This window comes from Oryzias melastigma, linkage group LG7 (assembly GCF_002922805.2).
Source record: "Oryzias melastigma strain HK-1 linkage group LG7, ASM292280v2, whole genome shotgun sequence".
Classification (NCBI taxonomy): domain Eukaryota; kingdom Metazoa; phylum Chordata; class Actinopteri; order Beloniformes; family Adrianichthyidae; genus Oryzias; species Oryzias melastigma.
Genome location: NC_050518.1, coordinates 13,199,297 through 13,224,981, shown reverse-complemented (window position 1 = coordinate 13,224,981; position 25,685 = coordinate 13,199,297). Strand labels below are relative to the sequence as shown.

Here is a 25,685-nt window from a genome sequence, read left to right as displayed (position 1 = left end):
AATGTGTCTCTGTTTGTGTCATCTATTTGTTTGGCTAAGATGTGCTCTTATTTTGAAAAGATTTCTGATTACATGTCAGTCCAAAAAGGGAAAACAAACATTTTACATTTGTTTATTATTTCGTGCTTATCTTTTCCCGTGATTGTTTTTTCTTGAATTGTTTTAATGCTAAATAAGTTGAGCCAGAAGACCATTGATCTATGAATCAGAAACTAACTTCATTCAAACAAGCTAGCGGGAACATCTGAGTCTGCGCAGTACGACCAAGATAACCACAACAAAACTAGCAGCAACAAGTTGTAAATGTAAAAAATAACACAGCTGCAAATGCTTTATGCATTAAACCGCGAAAATGAGAGCAGCACAAGTATGGCAGGATAAAATTTGTGAACGGTAAGAGTCTTAAGTTATTTTGACTCGGATGTCAAGAGAGAACCGGAGGTGGAATGTAACGCTAGGTGACTAGCAACGGCGGTTGCTATGTAAACTGATGCTAGCCAACATTAGCCTAGCTGCTAACACCTTCAAACAATGTGCAGTTTAACATTGGTTTGCAGAAACAGTGTTTGTAAAATTCGGTTTATTTGAAAAGTATTTGGCTTGAGCTAGCATGAACACGAATCTGGCTAGCTAACACAACATTCTGGGGTGTATTTTCGTTAAAATAGCGAATTAAGCTAGCGTTGCCAATAAATAATTTTACTCATTCGACAAAAATAATTATCTGTCAATGTTAAATGTCATGATTTGAGGTAACAGAAGAGAAAAAGTGTCCTAACCAACTTAGTCTGTGGTCTGTTTTTAATGCTACAAAATATAATAATGATGATAATAATAATAAAAATAAAACAAGTAATAATAAATTTAATTCTATGACACCAGTGATGGTCCATAAAGATTTACAGAAATTCACATGGTGTACACAAAACAAAGTAAAACAAATAATTTAATACCGATAACTTCAAAGCACCATTGTGTGTTACTACATATAAAAAAGGGACCTTTAGGTTAAAATGACCTCTTAGACTTAAAGTAGTGATCATCAAAATAAATTAAATTGTCTTTCAAAAATACTTGTCCTAGCTTAGAGGTTTGTAACTTGAGGCTCTGGTGCCACACATGTTTTTTTTTATTTCTTCTTTGTGGCTATTTGGCTTTGAAATAAATGCTAAAGTAAAATACACTGTCTTTATTTATTTTTCTATTTTTTATTCTTCTACCACTGCTGACATTACATTAAATCAAGAGGTGGTGTGTGTTGTTTACTGTTCCTTTAAGCAAAATGGTTAATAAAAAGGCTTAATCTGTTATCAGAGCTGTTCATTATTGTAGTAATTTTGATGCAAATATTCATATATTTTGCTGCACAACAGTGTCTAGTTGCTATCAAAAGGCAAAGTACTTAAAGTTTATTGCAAGTAAATCTGCTAATGCATCTTCTTTGACAAAGGAATTATTTTATTTTGAAAAGGAACGTGTATGTTTTGCTGTCAAATGTAAAAATATTACATATGTGGATATATAATACTGTTATAATTCAATTGCTGTTAATATCTTAAAGTTTCATGTTCATAAAGATTTTGCATTCAACTTTTTTAACCTATTTTTTATAACTTCCCCTTTGTTTTGCACCTGTTTTTGCTGATATGCTGAGAATTTCTCGCCCTCAAGGTTTAATCAATAGTGTGAAGACACGTAAGCACTTTATGATGTTTTCACCTTCATGCTGATGCACATTTGGGTCGCAGTTCTGTGCATATCTAAAAATGTAACTCGAAAAGGATAAAAACTATTCAACACTGCAACCTAATGTTGAGTGAAACGGCTCCCATCATCATTTATTATCGTCTGATTGTTCACAGTGTTTATGATGTTGCTTTCAAGCCAGATGGAAGCCAGCTCATTGTAGCAGCAGGGCTCCGCGTGTTGGTGAGAGCTTTTCTGATCTGAGAGGTTCTAAATGTGAAAGTACATTGTTATGGCAAATGATACTTTTATTTTATAGGTTTATGATGCTGCAGATGGAGCTAATATCCAGCCGTTAAAGGGACATAAAGACACTGTGTACTGTGTGGCCTATGCAAAGGATGGTATGGAGCTGGTTTGCTGCGAATGTACAGTATTTTATAACTTTGTTGGTTCATAATTTCATTATTTACCTTAAACTCCATTCTCCTACAGGTAAACGGTTTGCTTCAGGGTCAGCTGACAAAAGCATTATAATATGGACCTCAAAGCTAGAGGGTATTTTGAAATACACGTAAGTATATTTTGCTTAGAAGTACTGTAAGTGTCATATATAGAGTAAAATAATAAACCCTTTATTGTTTGTCTTTGTTTCGTTCATCCGTAGTCACAATGATTCTATCCAGTGCGTTTCATATAATCCAGTCACTCACCAGCTTGCTTCTTGCTCTTCTGGTGACTTTGGTGAGTTTACTCCAGATTTAAGAAAATCACCAGCGTGCAACTATTAATAGTCAGGCAGATTTAAAGCCTGCCTGCTGTATAAACATATTTGCATTCCTTTTGTTTGAAGGTCTGTGGTCTCCAGAGCAGAAATCTGTAAATAAACATAAAGTGAGCAGCAAAATAACATGTTGTGGGTAAGAAGATTCTTAGGTTGTCACAGAGATATTTTTCTGTAATACGTCAGTGTCTCAGCCAGCTTTTGATATGTTTTACAGGTGGACAAATGATGGGCAGTACCTCGCCCTCGGCATGATGAATGGTGTGGTGAGCATACGGAACAAGAACGGGGAGGAGAAGGTCAAGATAGAACGTCCAGGAGGCTCCTCTTCCCCTATTTGGTCTATTGCTTGGAATCCCTCCAAGTTGGTCCATTTTTTTTCCTGCTACTGCATGTCATTTAAAGATTACAAGCACTTTAAGTGGTGTTTAACACAATCAGTGCTTCTAGTCATTTGCATGTGGCCAGCAGATGGCAGTGCTTGATATGGGAGTGCTGAGAGAGGGATGACTCTCTAAATCTCATAACTCAGAGGTGCCTCTCACAGCTAAAGCTAGAAGGAACTATAGTATTTATAACAAGCATTTGTATCACACATGAGCGATGGAGGTGGCAGACATTGTAGTGAGGGAAAGCAATTGAAATAAAGGCACTAAGTTGATTTGTCTATTATCAGTCATCATTTAAAGGTCGGAGCATGACGCCAGTTAGAGAAGAAAATCTCCCTAATCTGGTAAATAACAGTTGGACAGGGTAATGTGGCACATAAATGTGTTGTGCAATGCATTTCTACTTAAAACGAAAACCGGTCAGCCTAAAAATAATATTGAATCTGTCACAGCTTAAGTCAGATATGCTGTAAATCTGCTGGATATGAGGAAGGCAGTGTGCTGCCTAAATTAGGTTTGGCGTCGGAGCTTTTCCTCTGCCGTCGTTTTGCTGGTGCGTCCAGAGTGTCCGTTGGCACAGAAGGTTGTCATGAGCACTAATGGCTGAAGTCTTCTTGTTTCACAGGGATGAGCACAATGACATTTTGGCTGTGGCAGACTGGGGTCAAAAGCTCTCCTTCTACCAACTCAGCGGAAAGCAGGTGAACAACAACAAGAAAAAAAAATGTTTGTGTAATTAGAAACCATTACTTTAAAACCATCTCCTTACCTTTTAGCACAGGAGCTAAAATGACTGTGGCATTTCCCATGCAGTATTTGTAATCCCTTCATTACAATATGCCAATAAAAGCCCATTTCTGTGCATGCTCAAGTTTTAGAAAAGCATTCTGCCCCACACGGAGAAATGACAGACCCGTCATTATTTACAAAGTGTGGCATAACCTGTAAAATAAATAAATAAGCAATCCAGAGATAGTTTTCCTTGAATGTATATTTCTGGAAATGTAATTGAGCTCAGGCTCTGTTTTGTTTGTAATAATTGACCTAACAGGGTCTGTTCACACCACAACTGTAAGTGTTCCTGCTTTGCTTTAATACACCGCCTCCCCTTACTCATTATTTCATTTTGATGCCTCAGGCTCATGTTTTGTAGTCAGTTTTATTGATTTAGCTGAAATTTCTGAAAGAAACAACACCAGACATTGTTTACAGTGACAGAAAACATGCAGGAATTGTTGTGGAAGCTTCTTTTTTTGCCCAGTGAAGAAAAACAGGCAACTGAGTGACTTAATTTGATGCTGATCAAAAGGACTTTGAACTCTCATACAATAGAGACTATTTAAACGAAAAAACTCTTCCTTTTTGTTGGTCTTTTTTCATCAGTCTCAAAGGGATGTGGGAATGTAATGAACACTTTGAAGTTTGTGTACTTGGAAATTATTAGGTGTTGTCCGAAGTCTCTGAGCAATAAACCTTTTTTTTTCGTCTGATGTTCTCTCTGTCGTCCTTAGATCGGAGCAGACAGGACTTTAAGTTATGACCCGTGTTGCGTCAGCTATTTCACCAAGGGGGAGTACATCGTGATGGGGGGCTCGGATAAGCAGGTGGCGCTCTACACCAAAGACGGAATGCGATTGGGAACCATCGGAGAACAGAATTCCTGGGTGTGGACATGCCGAGTTAAGCCTGAGTCCAACTGTGTGGTAGGTCCACAGCTTGTGAAACCATATGCTTATAAAAGGCCTTTCATCCCCTCATATTATAGTGAGAAAAGAGACGCATCAATGAAATACAACACATAAAAGTGCTGCTTTTTTTTCTGATGTGACAACACAGCGTCCCTTTCATTACATAGATGCTCAAGTACTTTTATTTTCACAGTAACACTTCAACTGCTTTTCTTCTCACCGACAATGATGAGGCATGCAAGATAGAATTGGATTGTGGCAGATTTTTTTTTCTTCTTTTACCTCTGCTGTGTACATCCTCTGACAACAGGAACATTTTCCCACTCCCTCAGTCTTTTCTTAGAGGTGCTAATAAGATGTACCGCTACATTGTTGTCTTTTTTATCAAGGTGCTGGGCTGTCAGGATGGGACCATTGCTTGCTATCAACTTACTTTCAGTACAGTTCACGGCCTCTACAAGGATCGCTATGCTTATAGGGACAGCATGACTGACGTCATCGTCCAGCATCTGATCACAGAGCAAAAAGGTGTGTCTTTTTTATCAACGTGTTTTTGGAAGTTTTTCTCCATATAACTGTGCTCTTTTATTATAATTTCACAGGGACATGATCTTATAAAAAAGATGGAAATGATCTAAATTGTAGTTTTGAAAAAAAAGCTATAACAAAATCATTTGAAGCATTCAATTATTTAAAATAAAAGATATATGAATTCAATTTCCTCCAAAACAAGCTATTTTTTTAAATTAATTTCTCTTGTGCAATGTTTAAAGTCCCACTTCAACTATTTTTTTTTTATCTATTGTAAAATTATTCACAGTGGTCTTTTAATTATGACTAGAAGATTTTTAGCAACAATGTAAAAGCGTGTGGTTATGTCCAAATTCCTTCCCTACTCATTAAATAGTGCTTTTGCCATTTTTTAGTGCTGTCAAAATCTACAATTCCAAAATCAAGTGCACTAGAAATTTCCCAGAAGTCCTTGCAAAGAATTGGCATGCATCGATGCTCACTAGATTAGCGAATATATACCACAATGCATTGCGGTCAAACAATCTTTGCGAAAAAATGTATTGAATGTATTTTTTAAATGAACCATCCATATTTTCATCATTAGAACACAGTGGAGTCATAAATAGACGTTGGTAAATGTTTATTTTGATTAGATTTTCACTGTGTGAAGTCGGCGACGTCATATCTGCCGTTTAAAAAATAAAATAAAGAAAAATAGTGAGCATGGTGTTCGAATTCCTTTTAAACTCCACTAGATAGTCCTGCACTATATAGTTTTTTTGGAGTTAGGGATTAGGGTGGGAATTCAGATTTAGCTTGTATCATTTTTCAAGACGTATTTTCTGCTGCACAGTAGGAGCTTATTTAATTCACCTATGGGTTGTGGGTGGGACTGTGTAAAGTAAGCCTATGTTGGTATCCCAGCATTCCATTTTTTGCACTCTTTAGGTAGCTAGTTTACAGACCTCCACAACGCTAAGACAATATTACCACGGCAAAAAATAAAAATAAATGGCGAACAAATCCCAGCTATCCAACTGTTCTGAGAAAAATGGCAACTCAGATCTGGATCTATTTGTCTGCAAATGGATGCTTCAGAATATTACTGAGAAGGGAGACTTAGCGCGCTCATGGCAGTTGGTGCATCATAAGTCAGAGCTTTTTCAAACCGTGGGTTTTCATCTACTCCTGATCCAACACAATTTAAATAAAAAATACTTGAAAATTAAGTTTTAATCTTAATGATTTCATATATGTCCTCCATCATGAGAAGAATGCTACAAGTACATGTTAAAAACACGATTTTCATTGGAGAGGGTCTCTAAAGTGCGTCTCTTTTATTTTTAAATTAGTGAGAATTCGGTGTCGTGAGCTGGTGAAGAAGATCGCCATCTACAGAAGTCGCCTTGCCATCCAGCTACCTGAGAGGATCCTCATCTACGAGCTGCGATCCGATGACTTCTCTGACATGCACTACCACAACAAGGAGAAAATTTGTCAGAAGTTTGAGTGCAACTTGCTGGTTGTGTGCTCCCAGCACATCATTCTGTGTCAGGTCAGAAGTGGTCTGTGCTATTTTTATTTTGTAGAATGCACGTCAAAAAGTGAAGTAAAGCCTATGAATTCTTCCTTTTTAAACATATTTTACTTTGAAATGCTCAAGCTTCTCAATTATAGTTCTCAAATTATGCTCTCTGGTGAGACAGGTAAATTAAACTGATTCACATTTTATTGTGCAGAAGGCTGATACTGCAGCACCATCAGATGAAAGCAGAGGAAATCAGTTTTAGTCATTTAATACCAAGCGACAGTGCGATTGCTGTGTGCCCAGATGGTCCACCTTCTCATGTCTCTCCTAACTGGGGAGAGTAAGACCGTTTAAATAAGAGGGAGGGGCCAAAAATTGATGTTTTTTAGGGTTCTTATGGTGTTAAGTGGCTGTCAGGCAGGAGCGGCAGCTTTTGTCGGTGACAGAGGTGCTTCAGGTCTCTGCTGGACCCGCTCATGTTTCATCCCTCAGACAGCTTGTAGACATTATATAGTGGCTGTGCTCACACATGCTGTTAATGCTTTCAGTAGATCAGATTATTGTTTATGGCGCTGCTCTCTGAGATTGTTCCACCTTATGCAGCCTGTAAAAGAACGTGCTTTTTAACCTTTGGTGTTTTATAAATACTAAAAAAACTGATAATTTAATGAAAGAAAAAATATATAATATGAACAGGTTTGACCAGCCAGTGTTTTATTTGCAGGAGAAGAGACTTCAGTGCCTTTCCTTCACCAGCGTCAAGGAAAAAGAATGGGTGATGGAGTCTCTGATTCGCTACATTAAAGTGATTGGAGGTCCACCAGGCAGGGAAGGCCTGCTTGTGGGACTAAAGAACGGAGCTGTGAGTATTACCAAGGTGTAGTTATTTTTTCTATGAAACAATGTTATGTTATTATGTTTTCTTTTTTTTTTGTAGATCCTGAAGATATTTGTTGACAATCCATTTCCCATTACACTGCTGAAGCTGTCAACTTCTGTGCGCTGTTTGGATATGAGCGCCTACCGCAAGAAACTGGCCGTGGTGGACGAGCACAACACTCTTCTAGTGTATGACATCAACAGTAAAGAGCTGCTCTTTCAGGTTGGGAAGCTGTAGATGTATTGATGCCACTGAATGAAACTGAAAAAGTCACCTATTTTTCACAAGTTTCTCAAATGTTAGTGTGTGTTTCATGTTCTGCAGACACCTTCCTATTCTTGTACTCTGTTGTGCTTTCCTGCAGGAGCCTAATGCTAACAGTGTAGCCTGGAACACCCAGTGTGAGAACATGCTCTGCTTCTCGGGTAATGGCTACCTCAACATCAAGGCGAGCAACTTCCCCGTTCACCAGCAGAAGATGCAGGGCTTCGTCGTGGGCTACAACGGCTCCAAGATATTCTGCCTCCACGTGTACTTCATGTCTGCTGTGGAAGTGCCCCAGGTGGGACGAATCTTGTCAGCACACTTTGCTCTCTTGATGGAATCTAACACACATTCAGGGTCAACTCGAGTCCTTTTTACCAAGTATGGGAAATTTTTAAAATCTGAATGCAACATTTTTTTTTTCTTAAGTCCCTCAGAAAACTGTCCAGGGTTTGATGAACACATGCTTTAGTTTTCTGGTTATCCCCTGGTTTCTGAGATTTTATTCAATTATTTTAGAATAGACGTCATCTTTCAGTAGTAATTTGAACAACAACAAAAAAAGGTAAAATGTATTCGATTAATCAATTCGAATCTATCTAAGCTTAATAGATGAATAATCGATCCGTTATAATAGAGTTTGATCTAGCACATAATGCTAAAGTCCGCTAGCTTAATGCTAACGCATAATAGAATTTCCCATTGGACGGCTAATGCTAACACTCGGTTGACCTAACATATATTGTTGACTAAATAAACATCTTTATATACTCCCAGGCATTAATTTTCCAAACTCTTTTAAACAAACATGTTCTTAAGTAACCATTTGTGGTCTAAAACAGTTTTTTGCTTATTCTTCTTGAAAAAAGGGTGCTGCTGTAGCACGAGCTCCACCTAGTGGCCAAACTGAAACGCCCTCCAGGAGAAGCAGAACAACGTTTACAATGTTAATCATCTGAATATTTTTGTTAGAGATTTTGAAAAACCATGTAACACTGTATGCCATTAACAATCTTATTATTTCACTAGTTCATTTTACAGTATGTGAACTGTATCAGATTAATATAAATATATTTAAAACATATAGTAGATTATTAATGTATTTCTAAACAAATGTATCAAAATTCTTTAAACTCAAAATAGAATTGAATCGAATTGAATAGAAGGGAATGAAAAAAAACCTGATCCAGGCTCTGGTGAATTGAATCAAATCAATTCTGAAAATCAATATTGATACCCATCCCTAATTTATTGGTTTACTTTTTGACTGATTTCTTCCCAGTCCGCTCCTATGTATCAATACCTTGAGAAGAAGCTCTTTAAGGAGGCCTACCAGATCGCCTGTCTGGGGGTGACAGACAGTGACTGGAGGGATTTGGCAACAGAAGCTTTGGAAGGACTTGATTTTGAAACGGCCAAAAAGGTTAGTAAAACACTCACAGTGTTCTAATCCAGATTAATGTCTTCATTCTATATAATTTAGGTCTAATAAGTAAAATAAATACGCAGCAGCAGTCGGAAGTACTCCTCAACATCCCCTTTTGGAGTCACGTAATCTCCAAGCATCGTCTTGCATCAGAGTCCCACCGCTCAACACTTTGGTTATAAAAATGCAACCACTGCCTTTTCCAAATGTCTCCAAACACAGCGCTTTCCCCGAGGAGGCCCCAGAATTACCTCGACTGAAATAGCTGGCGTACTTTCTGTTTATTTCACAGTGCAGCAGCAAAGAACACTTCAAACAGCCTTTAACAAGACAAACCCACAACTCTTCTTGATGCTGTGGATTTTATAACTTTCAGTTTCGGGTTGCCATAAATAAAAGCCAATAAAAACAGAAATAAAACAGTGCATTAGATTTGAATGAAGGTTTTTTTTAGGAATATAGTGATGTAATAAAATGCTTGATTCAGAGAATTCTTTCTTTTAAGTTGTTTTTGTGTTTCGTCCAGGCTTTTATTAGAATCCGAGACCTGCGCTACCTGGATTTGATCAGCAGCATTGAGGTAAAACTGACTCATTAGAGGAAAAAAGATCTTTGTCTTTAGCTAAACATCTGCTTAGACCAAAAAGCATTTGTTGTGGACTTCACATTTTCAATTAGTGGGTTTTCTGGCCCATGTCACCTTACCCTCATAAATAGCTGCTATGCATGTTTACATGTATGTGACTGTTTATTTTGCCGCACTCACAAGTGTTTGTGTTGACTGATTTGTAGGAGAGGAAGAAGCGGGGTGAGAACGACAATGAGCTGTTCCTGGCAGACGTCTATGCCTTCCAGGGGAAATTCCACGAGGCAGCCAAGCTGTACAAACGCACCGGCCATGAATCCAGAGCCATGAACATGTACACCGATCTACGAATGTTTGACTACGCCAAGGTGATCCAATCATCAATTAATAAAAGAGAAGAAAGAGCGAGGAAACAAGCATGCACGACGCAAAATCATTTCAATCAATGCCGAAAGACAGGCCTGTGAAACATTGCATGTTTTATGGGGCTGGGACATGTGTTTTTCTTCATTATGTGCAGTTATGCCAAGTTGGGGCCCGGTGCTGTGTTCAGACAGCCCGGGTTTACCATCTGTCTTTCATCTGCCCATACATCACTGGAATCTTTACATACATCATCCGATCAGTACACAGACGCCACACTTTTTACACTCAAACTCATATTCATCAGCGGATTGACTTACACACATAATTAGAGCTGGAAGTGGAGCACAAACGGAAAAAAAATAAAGCAAACATCTGCTTTTAGGAGAGGACTTTGAAGACGAGGTCTGAGAGAGCTTACGCAAATTAATTCTTTCACTTTTGATCATAAGTGCAACAGTCCGTGTGCTAGAACAAGCACATTTTTTTCATGTGTATTTCTGCGTGGAGTGTATCTGCGTTTGATGTGGCGGCTGTATATTTATGTGGCCGTGTGGCCATCTGGTCTCGCAGGCTGTTTGTTTTAGGTAAGATGGACACCGGAGGGAAGGGCCTTCAGCTGCCTGAAGTTTGTGTGACTCTCCTCTTCCTGTCTAAAACTTGACCTCCTGAAACGCATAAACATAAATGCCACTGGGCATTTCATTCACACACCACATTTTGTTATAAGTGAATGAGCTTTACGTTGATAGAGTTCAAATCTCAAAACAAAGAGACTTGAAAATAATCAGTGAAGACAAGATAATAATTGGTCAGAGCACAGGTGAGTGCTACGTCAAAACACATACTAAACAGTTACAGCTAAAGCGCATAAAGTTAAAACTCACTGATCAATCTATGCTTAAATTGACTGCTAAATTAGCCAACTTTTTAAATAATTTAACTGGGACTACTGATTGTTCAACATCTGAGTTTGACATTAAGGTTGAATAGTTTAAATATTTAAACAATTTGACAGTACTTGGAGATTGTTTCTGAAAGATTGTAATATTTAAAAACCAAATAATCTGAGATAGTTGAAACTATGTGCTGAAATATGTTCACAAATAGATTTAAAAGTTGATTATATTGATTATTACTAAGACAAACAGCATGTGATCAGACTTCCTGAGTGACTTTTTACTTTCTAATAGTGTTAATTTAATGACCTCAAATCGATGTTTCTCTTCGTTCGTTTTTCTCCACAACTTTTTAAGTGTAGTGTCTTTTCTTCGCAGGAGTTTGTGGGAACAACAGATGTGAAGAGTTCCCGGATGCTGATGGCTAAACAAGCAGATTGGGCTAAAAGCAGCAACGAACCCCGAGCCGCTGCAGAGATGTACCTATCAGCTGGAGAACACATGAAAGCCATAGATATTATTGGAGAGCACGGTTGGGTGGACATGTAAGTTTCTGTCGTTGTATTGAGCATATTCGATTCTTTTGTTGCTTCTTGTGTTTACATTCCTTTGTGAACTTGTCCTGACCTGATGTATGGAAGCTGCAGCTTCTATGCCTTGAAGGGTGCCTCAGGTCATGAAGGGTGAAGCTGCCTGGTGATTTGTGTTTATAGTTTATAAAGAGGCTCTTTGGGGCCAAACTGTTGGAGGCAATTTATGAGGTTAATTGGTGACTGGTTGACTCCCTTTTTAAGAACTATATAAATTCAGGAAAGCAGAGCAGTTCAATGGAGCAAACAAATTATAGACATGTGGAAAAAGGAAGTCAACCTTCTTTATATTCATGGGTTTTTTCAAATATGCAGTAATACATATCAATGTGTACTTAAATGCCTTCACATTGAGTTTGTAAATACCTTTGTTGATAAATTACACACCATAAAAATACTTTTTGATATTTATTTATTTTTTTATTTTAAAATGTAAAAAATGAAAAAGTCTTCTAAAAAAAGGGTCTGTTAAGCTATTTTAATCTGGCCTGCCAAGCGGAAATAAATTCTATTAATAATCCTTATTTATGTTTTAATTTCCGTGTAATTCTGGTATTGACTTTGACCTTTATGTGCAGAAAGTTATTCTGCATTCATGTGGTGCGGATAGATTTGCTGATTTTCTGTTGCTTAGATGTTTTTTCCGAGTCCCACAGTCATTTTTCGGATCATTCCAACAGCAAATGAATGCATCATTTCTCTAAGTTTGCGTTTTTTCCAGAAGGACTTAAACCCATTGGGCAGTTAGCACTAAAATGAGAGAAAATGCCCACAGTTTTAAAATAAAACTTTAAAATGTTCTATTTTAAAGGGTAACCAAACCCTAAATCCAATTTTTTTTGGGCTGTTTACCTCTATAAATGGGACTTTAAAAATGCTGACTATTGGTTTATGACAAATTTTGGAAAATTTAAAATAAACTTGTATTATTGTTAAAAAATAATGGTCTAAAACCATTATGTGTGCTGCCCCCTACATGTTGAAATGAGATATTACAGTTGAATTTTATGATTGGTCAAACCCATTAACATATCATTGGTCAAACCATGGAAGTCCCACGTCATGATCTGCAGCTCCAGTAATGATAACCGTCACCGAGACTCCTGTTCCCCAGCCCCTCTGACTGGATCATCAAATTCTGGCTGTGGCTATGTAGAGTCAGCTTCCAACTGTCCTGTTTAGTTACACTTTAAAGTGTATATATTAATTTTCAATCAAAATGAAAGTTTGTTTTTGTTCAGTTTCCATGTTATTTCTTTCTTTTATGAGGTGGATTCTGTGGAGTCTGGGCCTTCTGTAAAAATGTTAGAATCCATAGTGTTTTCCCTCTCCGGCTCCATAAAGATATCAACCATCTACATTTTGGGGAGTGCACCTTTTCTTTAAATATATACTTAAATTAAAATAAATTGTTGGAACCCCTATGTCAGCTTTGTCCAGAACGGTTTCATTAGTTTGTTTTTGAATCAAAAGTTTTTTTTTCCAAAAATCCTACAAACAACAAACTAAAAGCAATGTTTAATGTTCAGTGGATTGATTTTGAGTCACTTTAAAACACATTATTATTCAATTTGTTTGTTTTGACCAATATAATTTTACAACTTTGTTAGTTTTTTCCTAAAGTGGCTCAAACCAGAAAGAATCTTGAAGGTTGCCGTTCCTCAAAAGACCACTGGAGGCTGGTCCCATTGAATTCTACATTGAAAAGTCAGTTTTTAAACCAATTGTTAATGTGAATATACTAAAACCTGTGTCAAAACTTTTCTCTCCTGTCCATTGCTTTCTTTTCTATTTGGGTGGTTGGATTTATCAGCAGTTTTAAATATATTGCATTTTGTACATATTTAGAGGTGTTGTTTTTAGAAGGGTGAACCTACTGAGATTCAAACTTTAGTTTTTTCCATCTTCTCAAATCAGGCTTTCGGGCTTCATTTTTTCCATACACAATCCTATGGGTGATGTCAGTGGTTGTTTTGACCAATTTTAGCTTACATTTTTGGTTATTATTTCATTAGCACAGAGCTATCAATAATATGTTCCCCGTGGAGGGCTGGACAACACAACTAGAGAACTAAATCATTTGATTTTGATTTACTACCCAACAATTTGATTATATTTATGATTAGTATGATTTAATCAAGTATAAATTTGGATGTTTTTTCAAATCTTCATCCAAAAGAGTTTTGTTTGTTTGAGAAAAACAACTTTTACATTATCAGCTGGAACAAAAAGCTGAAATATCAATAATAACTTAAAAAAATAAATGTAGGGAGAATAAATCACTTAATATTTTCTATGTGAAGATTAATTCGATTTGGAGTAATCAACCAATCATACCTACATCTAAGTGCGTAGCATTTGTGTAATAAGCAACTTCTATGGTATTTTAGATTAAGGTTGATCTTTAACAGATACGTCTTTTCAACCAATCTATCGTGGATCAGTCTTGTGACCTTTGACCCGTGTTCTTCCGACATGTTTTTACAGGACATTTTTTGGTATCTATCACGTTAGAGTCCAGACAATATATGTAAACCAAGGAATTTGTGGTTGCCTGAGTAACAGAGGAGTGGGGTAAGATCCTCTCGCTGCAGAACACAGCTGTGCATGACAGCTCATTTAATGTAGCCGTGTACGATTGCACCAAATGCTGCAACGGGAATTATGTACAAACAGTTGGTTCGGCTTTGTCTGCCCAAATAGATTTTTCTCAAGTTTTTTAGTTTGTTTAGATTCAACTTTGCAAATTTGAGCGTTGGTGTCGTGTTATTTTTAGACAGTGAAGAGGCTGTCGCCTTGAAAACAAACCCCTCTTTTTCAGTCTGTTTGGCCTGTTGGGAGTGAGAGTAATGTGATTACCAGAGTCTATAGAGTCTGACGTGGAGCTCCAAGAGTTTTATTATTCCCCTCAAGTGTTTATTTGTCTGACTGTTGAGTTACTTGGACATTCAATGCATGTTGAAGGTTTTTCTGCTGTCTAATTGATCCTGCTTGCTGTAAAATGATGGACTTATCCTTGATATAAAATATATTAGTTGCAGGGATGCCAATTCACATCTGTCTGTCTCACTGTGTGACAAATTGACAATTTATGCAAAGCTAAAGCAACCAAACAAGAATTTAACAATTTCCTTTAATATTCTAGTATTAATAATTACTGCAGAAAATCAAAGTACTCCCTGTCTCAGTCTTTTACTCCTGCTCCTTTAGCTGTGGGTGTTTGTGTCACGTACAAACTGTGGATTTCATGAAAAAAACATTTGAGACATTGTGTCACCTTTCTCTAGGATTATTATATGTATTTTTTCTACCTCCAAAAATTGCTTGCCTGCACAGACTGTCTGGAAATTATTTGCATTTTCATTTTGTCAGACAATACAATACAGAAATGAGTATTTATAGACCACAGGGACACTGCTTTGAAATTCACTGATGGGTGATGCATAGGGTTGCTATTTTCAGTCTGTTTCACACTTCTTTTTACACGCAAAATAAACAAAAAATGGGAATAAGAATGAGTCCACTGGGACTTGGACTGTATTATTATAGAGTGTATCTTGTTACAGTGAGTAGGTAAAATGTGTCGACACAGAGCGGAACACACATTCCATGTAAATGACCTTGTCAAGAGCAGCATGCAGGATGGTTTTCTAAAATGATTGCAGATTCTTTTTTTCAAAACAGAAACGACCCAAATTTCTACTTTTAGATAGACATAAATACTTAGTGGTGACTTTTAAAAAAATCAATGAGCAGTACCCTTTTTACAGCAATTATTAAATGTTTCTTTTTGCCAAATTATTCCTATTTATAACACTGTTCAGTTGAGAAAGAAACCATGTGGTACAGAGTAGACCTCTTAACAGCACAATTTATAGACACTATTTCTAGAGATATAGGTGCAGAATTTAAATGTGTTTGAAGGATCTCAATATTTCTGGGCACGCACTTGTCATTTGTCATTGATGTGTACCATTATCCTATTTCCACTGGAAGCTCTTCGGATCCTTACATTATTGTCAAGTTTCCTTCTCTAATTTAAACTGCAAATTTAGGTCTGAAACATCTGATTGAGCAAAATGTAGATATATTATACGGCAAAATTGATATTCATTTTGCACAAAGAAGCAATATGAGCTGCTGATAAACCAATAGAGAGACTGCTTGCAGCTAAACTAACCATCTGAGGCTCCTCCTCAGATGCCATTGTGCTTAACTAACAAGACACCGACAATAAATATCAAGATTAAGCTTCTGAAACACACAGCATCTGGCAGTATCTGTAGAAAAGCAATAAGTTGAACAATTACTTTACCATGCTTCACTCATACGTGCACTGTGGGAATATAGAGTCTGCTTTCTGGAAACTGTGGAGAACTGTTATCAGACGGTCATATCAGGACTTCTCCTTCTCTCTGTCTGTGCATGCTGTAATGTGGATCATTATGGTTAACAGTGCTGCTGAATGTCGTCAGCACTCTTGATTCCATTCATTTTGTGACCCTCGCTGAATCTCTCTCTGGCCTCATGAGCACAGCTTGATTCACCTTGAGGTTATTTAAGTGTTCATTTTCTCCCAATCTGGAACATTTTTCTCTTTCTTGTGTTCGTGTGCAGGCTCATCGACATCGCTCGAAAGTTGGACAAGGCTGAGCGCGAGCCACTGACGAAATGTGCACTTCACCTCAAGAGGCTGAAGCATCACGGCTACGCCTCAGAGATCTATTCCAAGATGGGCGACTTGAAGGCCCTGCTCCAGCTGCATGTGGACAGCAAACACTGGGAAGAGGTTCGTTTGACACAAGGATACAATAACTTACTTTAAGTATTGAAATTCATAAAATCAATTGCACTTTTTTCTTGTTTGTGCTGATGTTCAATGATCCAGTAAAGCAGGAATGTCAAACTCAGTCGCACAAGGGGCCAAAATCCAAAACACACCTTAGGTCGCGGGCCGAACAGGATAAACATTTATTGAACGCTCTAAAACTTTAAAACTGTAACTTTTTAACATAATTATGAACTAGATAAATAGCATAACCTGTGATAATGCTAGTGTGAATGTTGTAAACTGAAATAGGCCACTGAAGATGCTAGTGCCGATAGCTGAAGATGCTCAAATTAATAACTAAAATCACTGAAGCTAATAGCCAGCTAAAACATTAGCTAAATGCCAAATTAGCGTTTAAAAAAAAAAAACAAAAAAAAAAAAAACGTAGGTTAGCCAAAACAGCTAGCATGTTGCTGAAATATTAGCTAAAATCCAAAATAGCCTAAAAAAATCTTAGTAAATGCAAAAATAGTAAAAAAAAACAATTTTTTTAAACATAATTATGAGTAATATAAAGGCAGGAATATTTTTCCTGAATAAATCAACTTTAAATAACTTTCAATATTTTACTCTCCATAAAAATATAATTTTTCAAAATAAGATAACATAGTTCCATTAATAACAATGAAATAAAATAATCTGGAGGGCCGGATATAATTAACTGGCGGGCCGGATCGCCCCCCGGGCCTTGACGTTGACACAATGCAGTAAAGTGTTCACATATGAAAACGAAAAAAGAGAAATAATGTGGTCATTAAAGCCACATGAATCCCGTTTTTCATTTTTTCATACTTGCACAAATATTAAAGAATGATAAATTGCAAACTAAGCTGTGCTGCACTGAGTCAGTATTGTTTTAGAAAAGCTTTTAAGCAGCTCAAATAAATTGCATTATCAGGAATGATCATTCATCTCAAGAAAAGAAAATGTCTTTTAATCAGCCTGCAGTGGATCACGGAGTTACACAATCACTGAGGGGGTTTACACAAATGTACACGAGTGATTTGCATGTTGGAACAATGAAATCATGACATGTTTTCTAGATTATTTATTTCATTCTGTGAGGAGGAGGAAGACCTCCTCCATTGGGGATGCACAGGAAAACCTGACATAACCGGAGGAATTGGACTTCTGGATGCAGCAGGGTGCTGCTGCTTCCACCATATGGAGACTATTTACTGCTCCCGCTCCGCTCTAAAACAAAATGTAGTTTAAATGCCTTCAGGCGCTCATGTCTGGTGCGCACACACACTTTTACTCACTTCTACTTTGTGGTTTGATTGGAGTGTGTTTTTGGCCCAGATTTTGCCACAGGACATGGAGTGTAATTAGCTGCAATGTCAGGCACATGTGCATCCGCAGGGCAACATCAGCTCTTTAAATCCTGTCATTCAGACATCACTTTACATGCATGCAACTCCAACGTGTATCCAACCCATTGACGATTATGCTGGAAAAACTTTACAGTTGGAACATTGGTGATCAACGCTGATTTCCCCAAAGCCTTTCTATCTCTTATTTTCTCTCCACCTATGCATTTATGAAGAGCTAGACAAATAGGTGAGCTTTATTTAAGTCTGTTTTCTCACCTGTGATTCTCTCAGGCATTGTCTTTGGTGGAGAAGCATCCCCAGTTCAAATGTGACGTGTTCGTGCCATACGCCCAGTGGCTCGCTGAAAATGACCGCTTTGAGGAAGCACAAGAAGGTCAGAAACTTCACCTTTGATCAGTCAACCCTACCAGCAACCCATGCAGCTAACATCTTTTTCACAGCATCTGCACAAACAAGGAAATAATCTTTCATCTAGTGTACCTAATCAGCCACTATTTACATAGTGTAACCTCAGAATCGGATAGTTTCTGTACATGCTTCCTATATGTAGAAGATAATCCTCTTTGTCAGAGCAGGACAGAGGCAGCCTGCCTGTTTTTTTTGAATGACATGCATGCTTGCCTCTAATCACCACAGCTACAAGAGGCTCTGATGATGATTACCAACTGTAACCATAGTTATAATCAGCTCATAGATTTATAATTATGATCCCAGCAAGCATATTTCCTCTTTTACATAATCATCTTCTTCTCTCGACATGGAATTCATGACTGAAAAGGCTTGATTTTAGTGAAACTTGCTTTTGGTCATGCCTGGCATTGGTGGTATGTGTCAGAGAGGTGATTTTACAAGTTAGTACAATGTAATAGTTTTGTTCTCTGCACAAAAGCACATATAGCAAGTTTCAGTTTGTGTTACTTAACAGCATTTGTTTCCAAAGATTATGTTGTTTCAATTTCACTTTTACCTTTTTTAATACTTAAATGCTGAAAACTTTCTTCTATAAAACATTTTAGATCCTAAAGTCTTCCAGAATCGTATTTGTTGCATTCCTGCAAAAGCGAAGGGGCACATCCCTCACGGGGACCAGCAGAGGCTTAATGTGGTTTCAATCCAGTTAGGTCTACTAATAAATGTTTGCCACAAAAACATTCTGAACCCCACTGTGGTTGTGGGGGCAGGTCATGGTTGTCACTCTCGAAAGCTGCTTCTAATTACCCTCGGTTACTAGCATGTAGAACGCTGCTCAAGTCTAATTAGGGTTGAAAAGTGTTTTGGTTTTGACATTCAGGAACGGTCTATTTGTTTGCACATGGCTTCTGCTGATTATTACATGTGGAAGAATCAGGCGCGTGTGCATTTTATACAAGTTACTCCTGGGTGAAAAAGTGTAGGATGTGGATAATACATGAGTTTCGTCACAGAGGAAATGCTTTTTAGTTTAGGAACAATAATCTAATAATTCCTGCAAAGAAGTAAGCATTTGCATTGCGGTTCAGGTTTTTTTATGTATTAAAATATTTCCATCTACTGATATGTAAAGCAGTCTGCATTATTTCCGGCCAAAACCACGGTCGGCTCCAGAGCTGGGCAGCTGAAAAGGCATTTCCCTCTCAAAGTGAAACATCAATAGAGTCCCCTTCTGCAAATTTAACAGAAATTCGGATTAGCCGCTTTTTTAGGAACTGTTTGTGCTTCTTTGAAACTTTTCAGCATTTCACAAGGCTGGGCGTCAGGATTCGGCTGTGAAAGTCCTGGAGCAGCTTACCCACAATGCAGTGGTGGAGAACAGGTTCAGTGATGCAGGCTATTATTACTGGATGCTGTCTATGCAGTGTTTGGACATTGCTAGAGGTAAGAAGTATGATCTAGACATACTATGATCTGCTTTTATTTTTAAAGACCCACTGATCATCTTTTAATCTAATTTCAAAGTGTTCCACGGATTCTTCTAAATGTGATTTAAACGTTTTTAGCCAAAAAAAAAAAAAAATGTCTCCATTGCTGAGAACTACTTGGCTATGACCACATTTTTTACCGTAATCCCTAACTACTTAACAAACTATATAGTGCAGGGCTATCTAGTGCCCTGGATTTTAAAAGCATTTTGGACACAATGCTCAGTACTTTTTTTCCCCTAAACGGCAGATATGACATCAAGGATTTCACAAATTGAAAATCTATTAAATGCGAACATTTATCTATTAATCCACTTTGTTCTAATGATTATAATGTGAATGGTTTATTAAACAAATTACTTTTAAACATCTTTTTCCATAAACAGTGCTTAAACATAGTGCATTGTGGTCTATATTTGCTAAAATAGTGAGCCTCGATGCACACCTGTTTTCTGCAAAGACTTCTGGGAAATTTTGAGTGCACTTGATTTTGGAATTGTAGATTCGGACAGCATTACTAAATGGTGACTGTACTATATAGTGTACTATATAGACAATAGGAAAAGAATTCGGACATACCTGCTGTTTACATGCTCTCTGGCTTGCTTACAGCAAACAACAAAAAATGGCAAGCTAAACTGTCAGAATGGAGCAGAGCAGAGAGCTTTTGACCCGCCCAGTGTATTTTTTACATCACACATAAACTTCTTTTTTAAAATGCTTTTCTTTCATCTGTTCCTGATACACAACAGTTTGAAGAAAGAAACACTGGTACTTAGACTGGCAATTTGAGCCTAGTTTTTTAATTAAAGAAATACCACTTACATGTTTAAAACACAATTTTCATTAGAATGGGTCTTTAAATGAGAGATTTTTCATTCCTGTCATGTCTGTTTGTGTGAAAAAGATAATGAGGATCAGAGGAACGAGATGCTGACGAAGTTTGAACGTTTTCAGCATCTCGCTGAGCTTTATCACGTCTACCACTCCGTTCAGCGTTACACGGTAAGAGCGTTAGACCCTCCACATCCAACATGATCAATCAAAATGACTCTGTTTTAAGCAGAAAATACGAATTTAATTTTAAAGTTATCCAAAGGGAGACAAGCGAGCATGCATTTCAGGTTGCACTTTACTGGAGGATGATAACAGCTCAAAAATATCCCCATCTTTAGACTCTCGTTCGCTCCCTGACCCCTGTTCCCATGGTAACCACTTGTTTGGTAGAGCAAGATGACAGGCTCATTCAGAGACTTCTCATACCTTTAACCCTAACCTGCTTACAAATAACACATTCCTGCCCATTAGTTCCCTATAGGTGTCCTGGTCTTTGTCAGAGTTCTCAGTTTGTTATTTTAACTCATTGCTTTGCTGCGGTCCTGCTCTTTAAATGCAGAGGCATGGCTGGAAACCATGCCTCTGCATGGAGGAAACCTCATCATCGCTCACAGCTATCTTAGCAATAGATTTGAGCAAAGCTTTAGGAAAGAAACGTTTTTGGTGATTGGTTTAGGAAAATTTTCATTTCGGGGTCCTGCAACAAGGGATAAGACGCCGTGAAGGGCTAGGCTGCTTTAAGAAGGGGTTAAAAGATTATAGAAATTAGAAGTGGCCGCAGAATGTATGGAGCTTTAGAAATTTCGATCAGATATTCAAATGAATTTATTATCCATTCCACCTCTATCTCATATATTTTTTTCTTTATCTTTAGGATGAACCTTTCAGTTCAGACATCCCAGAGACCCTCTTCAACATCTGCAGGTTCCTCCTGAACAACCTCACCAAAGAAAAGCTTCTGGGGATTTCTAAAGTGTATCTTAGAAAATGGACCAAACCAGTACTGACCACACAGAAACCACACAGATTCTGCTCATTAACTCACTTCATAAAGATAAATTTAGACTTTGATTTAACAGAGAAGTAAATAGAAAAGACAAACGCATGTAGAGCTTCTACAGTCACCCACACTCATTTAGCTGCTCACATTGGATGCTGGTATGAGAAAAGAAGTGGGTCTGAGCAGCTGGGATGCTGTGTGGCCAAGCAGGACTGTCAAAGTAAAGATTTATGGACTTAACTGGACATTGTTGAAAATGTCTTTGAACAGTTAAATACAGCGTCGCAAATAAGCCCTGAGCTAAACAAGTTACACAACTAGAGGTACATGCGTTTATCGAGGGTTCCAGAGCCGGTGTGTGGGAGGAGCTGGAGAGCAGTTGAATGGAGAGCAACAGTGTTGAGGTTTAAGTGATTTAAAAGTGTTGGTAAAGAGCTGTCGCAGCTGCAGCTCATTGACCTGGGCTGACAGCTCTCAGAGCTGCTCTTTTACCCAGCTGGCTCTATGAAAATAAAATCTGTTGAAGTCGGGTCTTTTTTAGCAAATGGAAACAAAAGTAAATGGATTGGTGAAAGTAGTTTTTACACTTTTACGTTTATTTGATTATGCTGCTCGTTTTAATTCTGTTAATTTGTCAAACTTTAGATCTATATCATATGGCACATAGAGCTGTAAGGCAGCGGTCCCCAACCCCCAGGCTGCTGGCCGGTACCGGTCCATGGGTCACTTGGTACCGGGCTACAGACAGAAAAAATACATACAAGCACTAACTTATTTCCGTTTAATTTATACCTGATCCTGAAGAAGGTTTTATGTTGGAAAACTGCCAGATTCTATTCACATATCCATCTCAAAGCGCTAACTGCATGGCTACCTGGATTGCTAAGCTAGTAGCTAAAAAGCTAACAAAAACAAACAAAATGTATTTGGAAAGTTTCCCAAGTTTTCCAAATTCTATCATTTTCTCAATTCTATTGCATTGTTCTCCGTATGACCAAAAGTAAAATATATTTGTGCCCATTTTTTATTTTTGAATGTTCCTTGACGTCAAGCATCAGTAAAACCTTGTACACGTTGGCGCAGCAGAGTCAAAAACTGGGCGCATTCAGACTCGCCAGGTCTTGCTACGAGAAACTCCTGGAGCTCCACGTCCCCTCACGCTTCCAGGCGGCGATAGAACGGGGCACGCTGGTCATTCGTGCCAAGCCCTGCCACGACAGCGAGGTGCGTTACAAACCTATGAACTGATCTTTTGTGTGCTCGTGCTCCAGAGGTTAAGCGTCTTCTGTTTCCCCATAAGGAGCTGACTGAAGCCATGATGTGCTACCGCTGCTCCAACAACAATCCACTTCTGAGCAACCAGGGGAGCATGTGCATCAACTGCAAGCAGCCTTTTATTTACTCCGCCTCATCTTATGGTCAGTGGCACTTTGTGTGTTTTTTTTTTTTGTTTATGTATGCGCGTTGTTATTGATTTATGAAATGCATTTTGTTTGCAGAGGTGCTGCCTTTGGTGCAGTTTTATCTAGAAGAAGGTATCAGCGATGATGAGGCTCTGTCTCTTATTGACCTGGAAGTTCCTCACACAGATCAAGGAAAAGCACAGGAGCAGGATATGAACAACAGCGGTATCCTTTGATCATCTTTAGCGTCCACACACACACAAACATGCGCGTGCGCACACACACAAACTAACAGATTGGGCACATGATTTATATGAATTATTAAGTCCTTGCTGTGCTGAAGCCCCAACACACTACACATTTCTTCTAATTAAACCATGTGGCTCCTCTGCCTTGTGACAGATCTAAGAGGCTGTTTAGTCTGCTTTGGCCTTGATTCTGTGCTTGTGGGTAAGCTGTCAGAACTAAGTCATCTTAGCTCTTGAGCTAATAGGGTTAGGGAGGCTCTCCCGTCCCATCTTAATGACACTAACCCTCCAAGAGCCGAAGACATAGCCTTGTGGAGGGATTAACCTGCATTAGGCAGCATATACTCAAGGGCACAGAGGTCTGCTGCGCTCTTCCAGGGCCTCCATGTGACTGACAGGTACAGCTGGTACCGAGCATAATGCTATTGGCAGGGTCAAGCCTTTAAAAAATAGCATGAAAAGTAATAATCTGATGTTGAAATATGTAAAAATACAAACTGAACATTTAGTTGATTATTTGTCCTTAATTGATTTCCATCAGACCTGCAGACTTTGAAGATTAATGACGATTTAGACTCTGAAGGAGATCATCCACCATTCACAGCCAAAATAAGCTTTGAGGTAAGAAGAGAAAGGACAGAATTGATGAGGTGATTCATATTCTGCCAGCAGGTCAAACCAGCTGGAGCAGCAGAAAGGACAGAGTCCATAAGGGCATGTTGTGTACATCTGTGTGTCCCAACAGCAAGGGGGCTCTACCTTTGTCCCGGTCAAGGTGAGCCGTTCGGGGCTGCTCTCCATGAGCAGAAGGGATGTCCTGATAAAGCGCTGGCCCGCGCCTCTCCAATGGGAATACTTCAACTCCCTGCTGCCTGATGTTAGCATCACCATGTGTCCTACCTGCTTCAAGGTATCCACAGAAAAGCCTCCAGAGAGACTTTAAAGACCCACTCCAATGAAAATTGTGTTATGACATTTTCTTTTGCAAATTAAGCTTTAAATTGTATTTTTGAGAACTTTTTATCGAAACTGTTGTGAATGAGGCGCAGAGGGAACAAAAGGGAATCAAAAAAGTTTGTAGCAGTAAATGTAGGTGCTACAATCAATGAGCTACAAGCTTCCTGCTTCGCTTCAGTCCGCATGTAAATAGATAGATCTACGTCACATGTGTCAAAGTCAAGGCCCGGGGGCCGGATCCGGCCCTCCAGATCTATTTATTTTCTTGTTATTAATGGCCCAATATTATTTTTAGTTTATTTCCAACTTGTATAATTTGACAAAATATACTTTTATGGAGGGTAAAATATTGAAAGTTTAAGGTTTATGTTAATTTATTCTGGAATAATATTCCCGCCTGTTCTTATTCATAGTTATGTTAAAAATTACATTTTTTAAAGTTAAAGTCATGTTTTTTTAATAAATGTTTTTCCTGTTCGACCTAAAGGTTGTTCTGGATTTTCTTCCTCTGTGCGATCGAGTTTGACACCCCTGATCTATGTCTTCATTTTCTACGTTTGAACTGGAATCTGGCTCAAAACTGTACGACTGGATTGCTCCGATATTGCTCGCCATTTTTGTTGCAACGCTAATATTAGGTTGTGGTTGTAAGGGGCTGTAAACTAGCAGGAGAGAGTGTAAAGAGATGGATGATGGGAAGTGTGGGTGCACTTCCTCCACACCAACAGTCCCGTCCACATCTCATAGGCAAATTTCCAATGAACTCCAGCCGCTCTGCAGAAACTTTGTCCTAGAAAACAACAAAAGTGATTTTATTTTGGCTAAAAACTGAAAAATCCTAAGTAAAAGACCACTGGGAACGTCTTTACAATACATCAAAAAATGATTGGAGTGGGACTTTAATACGCTGGGACATTAATACTCTTACGGTGATTAATTGTTTTTTGAAAATATTGAGTGTTCCTGTTTTGTTTCCTATAGATGTTTGAGACTGAGGATTATGAACTTCTCGTGCTTCAGCACAACTGCTGCCCTTACTGTCGCAGACCCATCGACGAACCACACTGATCCACTACACTCGACAACAACTCGGATTCATTCGCTAATTTTTATGTTATCCTAAATGTCTGTATTTATTTTCTTCAGCATACAAATAATATCAAAGGATATTGTGAGGATATCAAAGCTGCATTTTGAGACCAACGGGATCAAATTACTTCAAGTTATCTATACGTTCAATATAAAAAAATATGAAATGCAAAGGAAAAGAATTATTGTCATGGAGTTAATAATTTTTATTCCTGAGAAAAAGTTTCTTAAAGAACTGTGTTGCAATTATTTAGTAAAATAAAGGAAATGTTTTGTAAAAAATAGTAACTGCAAACAAGCAACAGATCATTTCAAGCTAAAGGAGCCTCATCTTTGCACTACGTAAAGGTTACGTGATGACAGCAATGACCTTCTGCAGCAGCTCTCTTCAGGTTTATACTCCATGTTCCTTCCCTTATACACCAGAATACATGTTTTTTTATACTGCAGTTTTTCACAATAAAAACACAATTTAAACAATGCTTGTCACTC

General features: G+C 38.1%; 1 protein-coding gene across 1 annotated transcript; it reads left to right on the top strand.

Moving 5' to 3' along the window:
• Positions 1-120: 120 nt before the first annotated feature.
• On the top strand, positions 121-25,670 carry ift122 (intraflagellar transport 122 homolog (Chlamydomonas)). The gene is made up of 29 exons (XM_024292419.2): positions 121-393; positions 1,863-1,929; positions 2,006-2,090; positions 2,182-2,260; positions 2,354-2,430; positions 2,540-2,606; positions 2,688-2,834; positions 3,485-3,560; positions 4,371-4,562; positions 4,937-5,075; positions 6,413-6,615; positions 7,313-7,450; positions 7,526-7,690; positions 7,833-8,030; positions 9,015-9,155; positions 9,685-9,738; positions 9,951-10,112; positions 11,385-11,551; positions 16,214-16,385; positions 18,032-18,134; positions 19,475-19,615; positions 20,567-20,664; positions 21,371-21,471; positions 22,555-22,720; positions 22,797-22,914; positions 22,996-23,124; positions 23,689-23,768; positions 23,893-24,057; positions 25,086-25,670. Exons 1-29 carry the CDS (start codon positions 353-355, stop codon positions 25,170-25,172), a joined length of 3,558 nt encoding a protein of 1,185 aa, XP_024148187.1. The 5' UTR covers positions 121-352; the 3' UTR covers positions 25,173-25,670.
• The last annotated feature ends 15 nt before the right edge of the window (positions 25,671-25,685 follow it).

Coding starts and splice junctions, on each gene's coding strand:
- ift122 (XM_024292419.2), top strand. CDS start 353: ATGAGAGCAGCACAAGTATGGCAGGATAAAATTTGTGAACG. Junction 9,739..9,950: donor ATTTGATCAGCAGCATTGAG/GTAAAACTGACT, acceptor ACTGATTTGTAG/GAGAGGAAGAAGCGGGGTGA. Junction 24,058..25,085: donor TGTGTCCTACCTGCTTCAAG/GTATCCACAGAA, acceptor TGTTTCCTATAG/ATGTTTGAGACTGAGGATTA.